Below are 12972 nucleotides of genomic sequence, written 5' to 3' on the forward strand. Positions count from 1 at the left end.
TGATTAATTTCAAGAGAATTCTCTTTCCAAAAACGCCTTTTCTGATTGATTCGCGAGAACCAATCAGAAAAGGCGTTTTGAAAGGACGACTTCTCTGATTGGTTCTCGTGGAATTAATCACGGTTAAAATTAACCGGTGTTGTGCAACCGGTACATAAAATTATCAGGAACACAAGAGTGGATGTCAAACATTCAGCTCAAGTTTAATTGAAAAAGGTAGATTTTACAAGAAAATCTATGTGAAATCCGAAGATAGACATTCAAATGCTCCAAAAACGTATATTTGAGTGAGAAAATCGATCCACAAACGGCAGAGTTATGATAGTTCAAAGACATATATTATGAGGAAGACAAGAGTGGATACTGATAAAACAGAACACACCAAATACCTTAAAGAGATATAGACCACAATGCCTATGCCTTCCCAATGATAGCTCTTACTTGAAATGAAGGCCGCCATTGGGGTATTAGCACGAGAATTATATCTATATATTTGTAATACTATAGATTACAAAGGCATTGGTATGTAATAATCTAAAGGTTGCCCCCTCAATGGCCGATTTCAATTCCTGTACGACACTAGCGCGCATGTGAGTCTATGCATCTTTAAGGTTTTTGGAACACACATACAGCGCACTGCAGTGACAGACAGTGCCTGCTTGATTCTTTTCATCACATGACCTGATATAACAAACCCTGGTAATAAAATTATTTGAGTTTTGAAATGCATGAACTAACTGATGGCAACCTTTGTTAAGATGGAATTTAACTTTGAAAGAGTTTTAATAATCGAGAATAAATTGAAATAAACAAACTAACCTTTTGCCAAACTGTACAGTTAAGATGAAATATTATGTTTTCAACTATTTCAATAATCGAGAATAAATTGAAAGCATGGACTAACCTGATGCCAAGCTTCGGTCAGCGTCTCCTCGAACTCCTCGCAGACGACAAACCCGTCCATTACCACGTGACTGGAGCCTCCATGGAAGTCCCCCCCACCACTGCCTGGGCGCAGTCTATCTGCAACTTCCTCGCCACTCGGTTCGACCGGGCACTAGAAAACATCATCACAAAAACATATAAGATTCAAGAATGAAATAAAAACACAAATATTTAGTCGATTCCACATCAATTTATTGTACAATACTATAATAGCGTTGTCACATAGGTTACATCTTGAAAAGTGAGAATTAAGCATTTTTACAAGCTCGATTTGCACACAAAGGTGACAGTGAACAGCGAAAATATAATTCTAATTAGACTATTCTTCGTCTTACCCAGTGAGTAAGATGATACCATTAAAAAATGGGAATAAGATTTCACTTTTCACTGTCACCTTGTGTGCAAATCAATTGATAGTCCGTGTTATAAATAGAAAGGGTAGATATGAACATTTCTTTTTCTCTATTCAGTGCCTTGGATGTTTGCCTCTTAGATATAGTATGTGTTAAGGTCCTGTATATGTTCTTTGTAATGTCTGGAAACGGTGGTCATACGTTGCTCAGGGATGTTGTTCCCAGCTATCAAACTAGGAGAGGACAGCTGATTTACTGAGACTTCCCAAATCGTATACCACTTGTTTCCAGAAATCGTTTGTATTCTTGGCCCCAAGTTTTTCAACATCCCAATTGAAATCAAGAGGGTTCAAAATCAACTTGTTTTCAAAAAAAGAATTCTTAGATGGCTCAGAGGTCTTATGCCTGACCATTTAGAATCCTTATTTAATGTTATTTCGTAGTTTAAATGTAATTTTGGTGGCTGCAATAAGCATTAGTAAGATGAGTGTTATGGAAGTGTGCAAGGTGAGTGAATGTGAGAGTGAGAGTGGTTGCTAGTCTTTTTTCTCTTTTCTTTTCTTTCTCTCCTTTATTCATGCATTTAAAATTAGTTGAAGTGATATTCATTCCTGCTTGCAAATGTGGAGTATTGTATACTTCCAGCAGGTAGTATTTTTATTCCAATCACAAATTTACCGTATTTCTAATAAAACATACCAGTATTTATTTATTAATCTTCCATATATTTTTTATCTTACTGAGCTGGGTGTTTTGTTTTCTTATTGATTCTGATGTGAATATTGTGAGTTGAATAAATAAAATTTGAATTTGAAATCCAGCCTTAGTCCGTTTGATGATGTGAAACTATGTTTTGTACCAAAAAGATCTACAATCGACTAATCTGCGGGTTTTTTCCACATTATGGAAACGGTTCTAGAATATCAATCAATACTCTAGTACTATTGATTACCAAGAGGGAAATAATTATGTTATATCATAGTAGCTACTTTAATCTACAGTATAGTGGCCAATCTTGCACTTTTATAAGGACTGTTGAAGGATGAGAACTTCAAGTGTACTGGGAGCCAATTACAATGTTCATCCACTCACTCACACAATAACAATGATGATGATAATAATCTGAGTCTAAATATAAACTGAATCTGATATTAGATGAAAAACACAAATACAATATTGAAATAATTGAAAACGAGAATTATTAACAATATGAAATGATAGAATATACAGAATTTGAATGAATGTTTTTGAAACGCACATTTGAGGTGTACAGTCCCGGCAGGAAGCATGCTGGGTTGAAACAGTTCAACGTTGCCATACTCGTTACGAGGCACCTTGCCGTCTTTTGCAGGTGGTGGTACATAGTCGTCCACTTGCCAGGGGCCAAATAGAGGCAGCGGTAGATCGCTCCTAAATTCACTGTCATCTGAAATAATCAACATAATGAGAAAAATATCTATGTTATTGATATCTATGTTTCTTTCCAACTCTGAAGTAGGGTTTACATTAGTCAAGTTAACACGAACTCGGTTTTTTAGCGTTTAATTAAAATGAGTGATTTTGAAATATGAAGTCAAATGAGAAGCAAGTTTTCATAACCTCAAAAGTATATATTATGGACTGAAAAATCGTATTAATCTCAAAGTATTCTTCTTACTTCTCATACTTTTCTTGAATTATACTTTTACTTTCCTTGCCCTATTACGATAGATAGGTAAGGAAAGTATTGCTTTCGAAAAAAATTAAGGTACCCCAATTTCCAAATTTCTATACGTTTCAAGGTCCCCTGAGTCCAAAAAACTGGTTTTTGGGTATTGGTCTGTATGTGTGTGTGTGTGTGTGTGTGTGTGTGTGTGTGTGTGTGTGTGTGTGTGTATGTGTTGTGTGTGTGTGTGGTGTATGAGTGTATGTGCGTCTGTGGACACGATATCTCATCTCCCAATTAACGGAATGACTTGAAATTTGGAACTTAAGGTCCTTCACTATAAGGATCCGACACAACAATTTCGATCGAATGCAATTCAAGATGGCGGCTAAAATGGCGAAAATGTTGTCAAAAACAGGGTTTTTCGTGATTTTCTCGGAAACGGCTCAACGATTTTGATCAAATTCATACCTAAAATAGTCATCGATAAGCTCTATCAACTGCCACAAGTCCCATATCTGTAAAATTTCAGGAGCTCCGCCCCATCAATGCAGATAGATTCCCAATTATCAGGCTTCAGATACAATTGAAACAAAAAAAATCAAGTGGAGTAGATTGAGCATGAAATCTCTACAATTAATGTTCAGTAACATTTCACCTAAAATTGAAAATAAGCTTTAATTCGAGAAAATGTGATTATTCAATTGCAATTATTGTTGATTCTATTAATCATTCACTATGAGAGATAGCAGACCTCATGTATGTCTCCAGCGTTATTGCCCTGTCACCAGCTGGCTCAAATATTTGAATAGTAGACTTGAGATGCGCGGGAACACTAGCGTCAGTGATCAATTTTCATAACGGCAAGGAAATTGTGTGAGTGCGCCACACCAGATTTTTATTTAGTTGTTTTATGCACTCTACATTAACTGACCATTTTCATCGCATTTTCTCATTTGCAGATCGAATTGTACCTTCTAGATTCAAGTTGAAAAACTAGACTCTACAGAAATTGAAGATAAGTTAACTTGGTATAGTGAATTCAAGCTTATGTTCTTGACTTCAAATTTCAAAATACTTCATTCTATACAAAACTTGAATCGAGTAAATTTGACTAATGTAAATGTCCCTTCAGTGAAGACTGTAGTCGTGTTGTATTAACGGCTGCAGTCAATTACTGTATATTGAATATAATGTAAACGGCCTCATGGAATTGGACCCTGACTTACCTTGTCAAACTTGGGCCTGGCCTTGATCACCTGCAAGGCTCCTCGCCGGCTCGCACCCATTGGCGACTTGATCCAAGTCTCGCGACACTGTAGCTCGGCCACACATGACCAATGTAAACTCACCTTCAGGAAATGGACCTTACACTTGACTAATGTGAACCCTACTTGAGGATTTATTAATGTCAACAAAAAATTAATATACAATCATACTTACAAACATAAAATACAAATTCTTTATAAAATAATGAATATTTACATAAAATATCATATTCTAAATATATTGTTGCATCCCTCTTTAAGCAAAGCTTGTGATGAGGGATGGTGTATCTCTAGAATGTTGGATAGCATAAGATACTAATATACATCGTATTAATACATAATTAGATTTTATAATTTTACATTACAATATCAAGAAAAAGAAAAAGAAAATTCATTCTCTTATGCTATTTTCATACAAATGTTGCTCTTGTAATCAGTATAGGCCTAATTGAGATTCAACTATAATATGTTCTACATCAAAGATAAAGATCACCAATATTTAAAATAAAACAACAAATTCTCTTCTGCTCTGTTATACTAATAAGATATGTATTTTAAGAACAGAATTGAGATTTACAAACAGATTTGAGAAATAAATCAAAGTTAGTCTTCATTTTGTCTCCCTAATAAGTAGTGTCGAAGATACTGTCTAAAAGTTTTGAAAGTGAAAGAATAATAACAAATTGGTATACATTGGGATGCTCCAGAAACTTCAAGCAACAGACGTTTAAAAGTCTAGGACCATAATACGCTGCATGAGCACTGGCAGCCGCTGTTCTACAAGGTGGTTCTAGCAAAAATCTCTCAGATTGTCTACGAGTAACAGCCGCCATGACGGGCTATAGGGTATCTATTGGCCACGAATAGACAAAACTAGCTAGGTCAAGATCATACAAGTGCTCAATACTGAGAACATTAAATTCTTTATAGAGCAAATTTGTTGGATATCTAACCGGTTTTTAAAGCATATTTTAATAATTTTCTTATACAATACTATAAGAGGCTTAAGAACGGTAACACCACAACCCCCCAGCCAATTATACCATATCGCACAACTGACTGCACAAGCGCAAAGAAAACCATTTTAATTTGTTCAACTGTAAAAAATTGAACTTGACTTATCACTTACTTGTCAAACTTGGCCTGGCCTTGACCACCTTGTAAGGCTCCTCGCCGGCTCGCACCACCTTGGCGAACTTGATCCAGGACTCGCGACAGTGCAGCTCGGCCACACACGCTCGCGAGTAGACCGGCTCGTTGCGAATGAAGCCGAGGGTCGGCGCATCAGGCGGGTAGATCGCCTGGAACTTCAACAGGTGCCGTTGCAGGGCATAGAGTGGGTGTTCTTGTACCTGAAACAATTCATCAATAATTATCACTTGTTTCCGAGTTGCGCCCGACGCGTGAGGCACTAAGGGTTGGGGGGGAAAGCGGATTATTTGACAATAGTATTTAAAAACACATCGTAGTTCTTATATTACTGTACAGAGCAAAGACCTGTCATAAGTCACTATCATAATAGATTAGATCGAATCCTTCAGTTTTATGAAATGAATATACTTTTTGAATTCATCACAAGTTGTGTATTTTATCACTCAAAATAAACCCCTAATCGTGGGAGCCGTCGACGCCGTGAGGCACTAGGGTTGGGAAAGTTGATTTATTTGATTGATTTATTTGACAATAGTATTTAAAAACACATCGTAGTTCTTATATTACTTGTCTGAAAGTGTTTAATACTGAATAATTATTGAAATGAAATAATTGAATAAATATCTATAATATTTATATAGAAGTAGGCTACCCTTTATAGTACCCTAGTTCGCCTCCATGGTGCACATTGGGTAACGCTAAATGGACTAGCATATAATGGCGGTCAGACAAACTTATGTTCTCCTGACCAAAAACTACACAACATCTTGGAGAAATTGAAAAAATATAGTGTACTAGCCGTCAGGCTCACTTCGCTCGCCATATCCGTCTAGCCAGGGGGCTCCGCCCCTGGACCCCTGCCTGGATCGTCCAAGAATGAGATCAGCAGGCTCGCCTACATTTTCATTTGAACATTTTTATCATGTTAGGACGACCCAGTCGGGGTGTCCTGACTAAACGGATATGGCGAGCGAAGCGAGCCTGACGGCTAGTAATATAATATTCCTAGGAATAGCTCTGATTGAAGTAGCAGTGCCCAATCAATTTTCCGCGATAAATGCATTTCAATCTTCAACTTGGCGCCAACCTAACAAAATCAACTCAACTTAATGCAACCTGACAAAATTATTAATTAGTTACCAGTTAACAACTGTTTCGAAGAGGTACTCTCTCTCTAGATTATAGTTCTATATTAACATATGGTATGGCCTTTTAAATTATAATTAAGAGAATAAGAAGAATATACATGTTAAAAGACGAACTTTAAACCTTAAAAACCACCCTTAGAGTTGAAATATTGCCAAAAGATTTCTTAGTGCGCCTCTAAAGGGCCAACTGAACATACCTACCAAATTTGAACGTTTTGGTCCGGTAGATTTTTAGTTCTGCGAGTGAGTGAGTCAGTCAGTCAGTGAGTGAGTGCCATTTCGCTTTTATATATATATAGATAAATAATGTAGACATTTGAGACTCATGAGCTTTATATGTGCTGTGTATCTGCCATCCGCTAAAAATAAAAATAGTTTGATATGAAACTATATAGTTTGTTGATATGATGGTTAATAAAAATTTATTATTATTATTATTATTAGTACCCTTTGAAACTAATAGAATAAGAATACCAAATACAAATATTCAATTATATTAAAAACAAGAAATTAGCCCTGAATTCATAAATTTATGAATAAATATAATTTAAAGTCGTTTGTTTTGTTGCAGTCGTCAGCTAGTCAACCAGTAACCCATGTGTGGGCTGGGAGAACGGCCGGTTCGTCAAGGACGTGACCCGGAGGTATGTGCCGCACTTCATGACGGTGACTCGCAAACAGCGCGGCGGGGTGGATGGTGAGGAGTGGTGGCGGGAAGCCTCCGTCCGTTTGCCCCTCCCCGGAACGCGCGCAATCGTGAGGAGGATGAGGATCTGGACAGACAGATGGAGGACCAACCGCTGCCTACTTCTATTTCTGAGTGAGTACAATCAATTTACTCACTCAGAATAGAAGTAGGCAGCGGTTGGTCCTCCATCTGTCTGTCCAGATCCTCATCCTCCTCACGATTGCGCGCGTTCCGGGGAGGGGCAAACGGACGGAGGGCTTCCCGCCACCACTCCTCACCATCCACCCCGCCGCGCTGTTTGCGAGTCACCGTCATGAAGTGCGGCACATACCTCCGGGTCACGTCCTTGACGAACCGGCCGTTCTCCCAGCCCACACATGGGTTACTGGTTGACTAGCTGACGACTGCAACAAAACAAACGACTTTAAATTATATTTATTCATAAATTTATGAATTCAGGGCTAATTTCTTGTTTTTAATATAATTGAATATTTTGTATTTGGTATTCTTATTCTATTAGTTTCAAAGGGTACTAATAATAATAATAATAATAAATTTTTATTAACCAATCATATCAACAAACTATATAGTTTCATATCAAACTATTTTTATTTTTAGCGGATGGCAGATACACAGCACATATAAAGCTCATGAGTCTCAAATGTCTACATTATTTATCTATATATATAAAAGCGAAATGGCACTCACTCACTGACTGACTGACTCACTCACTCGCAGAACTAAAAATCTACCGGACCAAAAACGTTCAAATTTGGTAGGTATGTTCAGTTGGCCCTTTAGAGGCGCACTAAGAAATCTTTTGGCAATATTTCAACTCTAAGGGTGGTTTTTAAGGGTTTAAAGTTCGTCTTTTAACATGTATATTCTTCTTATTCTCTTAATTATAATTTAAAAAAGGCCATACCATATGTTAATATAGAACTATAATCTAGAGAGAGTACCTCTTCGAAACAGTTGTTAACTGGTAACTAAATTAATAATTTTGTCAGGTTGGCATTAAGTTGAGTTGATTTTGTTAGGTTGGCGCCAAGTTGAAGATTGAAATGCATTTATCGCGGAAAAATTGATTGGGCACTGCTACTTCAATCAGAGCTATTCCTAGGAATATATATTACTAGCCGTCAGGCTCGCTTCGCTCGCCATATCCGTTTAGTCAGGACACCCCGACTGGGTCGTCCTAACATATGATAAAAATGTTCAAATGAAAATGTAGGCGAGCCTGCTGATCTCATTCTTGGACGATCCAGGCAGGGGTCCAGGGGCGGAGCCCCCTGGCTAGACGGATATGGCGAGCGAAGTGAGCCTGACGGCTAGTACACTATATTTTTTCAATTTCTCCAAGATGTTGTGTAGTTTTTGGTCAGGAGAACATAAGTTTGTCTGACTGCCATTAAATGCTAGTCCATTTAGCGTTACCCAATGTGCACCATAGAGGCGAACTAGGGTACTATAAAGTGTACTTCTATATATATATTATAAATATTTATTCAATTAATTTCATTTCAATAATTATTCAGTATTAAACAACTTTCAGAAAAGTACCACAAGCTCAAGCCTTTTAATGTATTCACGTTAAGATGACAGTATAGTCAATGATAGGACTGCACAGTTGCCAATAATTCTGTTATCACCACCATCCGTAGTAGAAATAGTGAGGTTCACGTTATAAAGGCAGTGTTTGATTAGCAAATGAAATTGCTGTCCTTTTCTATCATTCAACAAAGCGGATAGCGCTATCTCTTTCCCGCTTTGCTCAGTTGCCAGATCGTCTTTCAACAATGTAAAATTAATAATTAATCAACAAAATATATCATCTCAATTATGAAATTGATGGAAAATATCATTTCTTGCTCAATAGAATAGAATTGATTATTGTAAACGGAATGAACAGTTAATATTACGGTGCGTACAGATTTACGCGCCGCGAACATGAGCAATTCACTTTTAATCAGCTGATGCCAAGCTTTTATATCTATATCTTATACCGTTTCTGTAAAAATACAGATATAGTCAGCTGATTAAAAGTGAATTGCTCATGTTCGCGGCGCGTATATCTGTACGCACCTTTACATTAATAAACCTGTCAGCTACCGTCTATAGAAGGTTTTACATCTATAGAATATTCCCAATATTATTTAAATAAATACGAAAAATACTCACATATAACTGCTGAACACAGTGAATCATGCCCTTGGTGAGGTCCACACAGATCCACTTCTCCTCAGCCTCCAAAAACACCTCAGCCCACTCATCTGTCGCGTTTTTCTTCCTCATTTTCTTATTCGCCTCATTCTTCGCCTCATCGTCACTGGACAAAACCCTACGATCTATCTTACTGCTTTTACTTTTAAAATAAGACGACTCCATCTCGAATTCTTCATCACTTTCATTCTTTTTCTCATTTTTCTTCTTCTTTCCTCCCACTGAACTCCTCCTCTTGTTCTTCTTTCTCTCCTCCTCATCTTCGTCGCTAGATTCCTTCAAATCCTCCACCAGTTTCTTGGATTGTCGTTTTCCTCTACCTCTTTCTTCCTCTTTGAGTCCATTCGTCTTCGGTTCCTCTTTGTTTTCGAAATACTTCGATGTACCTCCCACCGATTTCTTACCGATTTTCTTCTCCTTTTCCACCTCTTCTTCTACTTTCTCCTTTACTTTATCTCCCTTTTTAGTAGCTTTCTTCTCCTTCTCTTCTTCTACTTTCTCCTCCAATTTACCTCCCTTTATAGTTTTCTTCTCCTTCCCACTCCTTCCTTCTTCAACTTTATCTCCCACATTCTTACTAGCCAACGATTTACTCCTTGATCCCCTCCCAACATTTTTATCACCTGTTTTCTTCGACACACTGCTTCCTCCATCTTTCTTTTCATCGGGCACCTCTTTACTTGTTGGTGTATTATCATCATCTTTCTTCAACACACTTCTTCCTCTACCCTTCTTCTCACCAACATCTTCATCAGGAAAGTTTTTAGGTTTTGGTGTAACAATATCTTTGCCAGCCATTTAGTACTGCTTCGGGAAACTCTAGAGATTTCCGATTTATCGACAATATTAGCCCGTTGTCTAGAGTTGCAACATACGAATTCTTGACGATATCTTCGTCTAGATTGGATTTTGCAGCTGTTTTAGAGCGGGTTCTACCTTGTTTGCCTTGACTTGAGATTTATCTTCTTGATTATCTTCATTTTCCTTAGACTTCAAATCTTTCGCTTCAGATTATCTCCATTTCCTTTGTATTTAAATCTTTACTTCATTTTTATCCTCAATTTCCTTTGTATTTAAATCGTTCAGTAGATTTTGATCCTCATTTCCTTTGTCTTTAAATCTTCAACTTGATTTTGATCCTCAATTTCCTTTTATTTAAATCTTTCACTAGATTTTCATCTTCACTTTCCTTAATCTCAACATTTTTTCCTCCTTTCTTCACATTCCTCTTTGAACTACGTTTGTTAACTTCAGATCTGAGACTCTCTCTTTTTTTAGCTACATCCTTATTATTCTGATTCCTCTTTGAAGTCCTTCTGATTATTTCAGGACTACTTTCAGGACTACTATTCTCCCATCTCTTTCAATTCTCCTCCTTTCCTTCATATTCTTTGCTGCTATCTCCTTCTCACTCCCCTCTCCTTTAGTATCCTTCTTCAAGCTCTTCCTTGTCACTTTCTTTACACTTGGCTCATCGTTTTCGTTTGCTTTCTCCAGGTTATCTTCACCCACTTCTTTCTTATCATTATCAATTTCAATTTTCTCACCACTTGCTTCATCATTCTCATTTTCTTCATCACTATCCATGACTTCTACCTCCATAGAGCTCTTTCTTGTAGTTTTCTTTGCATTTGATGAATTTTCACCACTTTTCCCAACTTTTTCCACAGTGGTTTCCTTTACATCTTCTTCTTCTTCGTCTTCCTCCTCCATTTCTTCAACCTCCTTCTCTTTCTTTCCCTTGGTTATCTTCTTGGATTTATCATTTTGCGAGCCTGCATCACTGTCTTTCTTTGTGATTCTCTTCACACTATTTTCACCCTCCTTTTCTTCTTCTTCTTCATCCTCCTCGTTTCTTCAACCTTCTCTTTCTTTCCCTTGGTTACCTTCTTAGATTATCATTTTTTAAGCCTATATTGTCTTTCTCTGTGACTTTCTTTCCACTTGTTAGACCCTCCTCCTCCTCTTCCTCGTTTTCTTCTTCCTCCTCTTTGACCTCTTTCTTCACCTTATTCTCTCCCTCTTCTTCTTTCTTTTTCTTCAAATTATCAGTATCTTTCTTAGATTTTCCGTCCTTTTCTCCCTTTTTCTCAACATTGACCTCTTTCTTAACCTTATTTTCTCCCTCCTCTTTCTTCGATTTATCTGAATCTTTCTTAGATTTTCCATCCTCTCCTCCCTCTCTCTTCACCTTATCAACTTCCTGTTTAGATTTTCCCCCACCACTTTTCGAATCAGCATCCTTCTTGTTAGATTTTCCCCCACCACTACCTCTCGAGCTAATCACCGGTTCCTGTGGACTCTTAAATGTGAACAACTCCTTGACCGGCGGTTTCAGCGGCACAGGTCTCAGGTTAATAACGAGCCTCACCATCAAGCCTAACGCACGAAGTGTAGCAATGAAAAGCATCAGCTGATCGAGCCTCGAATCCGCCATCTTTTTATTGAACTGCACCTGTAAGCTCTGACTTGTCACGATTTTGTCAGGTCTCAACTTGTCTTTCCCCAGAACTGGGTCAATCTTTACCTTCTCCCTGAACCATTTCACGAAATTCTCGAGGTAGGTTAAGTCACACCTTTTAGGAGGGTAACAGTAGTTGGAAGGGATGATAGATAGGGCAACCCCCATCAAATCCTCACAATTTAGAACAGAGTTTAAGTAGTTCCCATGAGCTATCCAACATAGAAGGTGTACCTTATGTGCGAAAACTTGGTTCTCTTTTTTGACAAGGTTGAACCTTCTTTTCAGGGCTGCCTCTACGTCACACGATTTTTTCTCCTTTTTCTTCTGTGAAGGGAACGCGATTGTTACTTCCACCCCTTTCGAATTTCTCTCCACTCGATTTGTTTCCTCATACTCATCTTCATCATCAGATGATGACTGGTTGTTCTTCTTCATCCCCCCAAATTCCACACCCTCGCCCATAGCTAACAACTCCATAACATCAACGTTATCATCCCCACTATTTTTCACCTTTTTTCTACCAGAACTGGGTACCTTCACACGTTTACCACCTCCCAACCCTCCACCATCTCTCTCTTTCTTGATCGCCGCAGCTTTCAACCCTCCTGGTTTTGGATAATTGCGAGAAATCAAAGTACTCCACCTCCTCCCGTCATTTTCCATCTCTCCGTCACTGTCTTCAGATTTGACATCCTTGTTCAACCTCTGGAACCCTCCCAGATCGTCAACGAATCAGGAACTCGTTCGAATTCGTCCTACTGCTGTCGCTGTCCAATAGGGTGCGCTGTTTCTGCGCGGGAGATTTGAAATTTGTCGATGTACCCAGTTTGAAATTGGAGGGAGATTTGAAATTAGTCGACGTTCCCGGTTTAGCCATGTACCAGGGTGGTTTCTTGCGTGCTCCTGACGAATTTGGTTTGAAAAACTTTGATTCTCCTTCTTCTCCCTCTTCTTCTTCATCTTCGCTAGAACTAGATTTGGTTTTCTCTTTAGTGGGATTGTAGTCGCTGTCTTCATCTGTGTTGTCCATTGGTGAAAACTCATCTTCATCTTCGTCTTCTTCTTCAATTCTTCTTCACTCTCGTT

At 38.1% G+C, this 12972-nt stretch overlaps 1 protein-coding gene across 1 annotated transcript; it reads right to left on the reverse strand.

Moving 5' to 3' along the window:
* Nucleotides 1–904: 904 nt before the first annotated feature.
* LOC120356650 (DNA repair protein complementing XP-C cells homolog) lies at nt 905–12549 on the reverse strand (the record flags this gene model as incomplete). Its single annotated transcript, XM_039445605.1, is given in 10 exon segments — nt 905–1057; nt 2555–2724; nt 3878–3920; nt 4173–4193; nt 5360–5563; nt 7106–7284; nt 7355–7573; nt 7576–7603; nt 9381–10220; nt 11308–12549. Coding segments are annotated over 10 exon segments (3099 nt in total), but the record flags the coding sequence as incomplete, so codon positions are not given.
* Nucleotides 12550–12972: the final 423 nt, after the last annotated feature.

The sequence above is a fragment of the Nilaparvata lugens genome, unplaced genomic scaffold (genome assembly GCF_014356525.2).
Source record: "Nilaparvata lugens isolate BPH unplaced genomic scaffold, ASM1435652v1 scaffold7395, whole genome shotgun sequence".
NCBI classification, from domain to species: domain Eukaryota; kingdom Metazoa; phylum Arthropoda; class Insecta; order Hemiptera; family Delphacidae; genus Nilaparvata; species Nilaparvata lugens.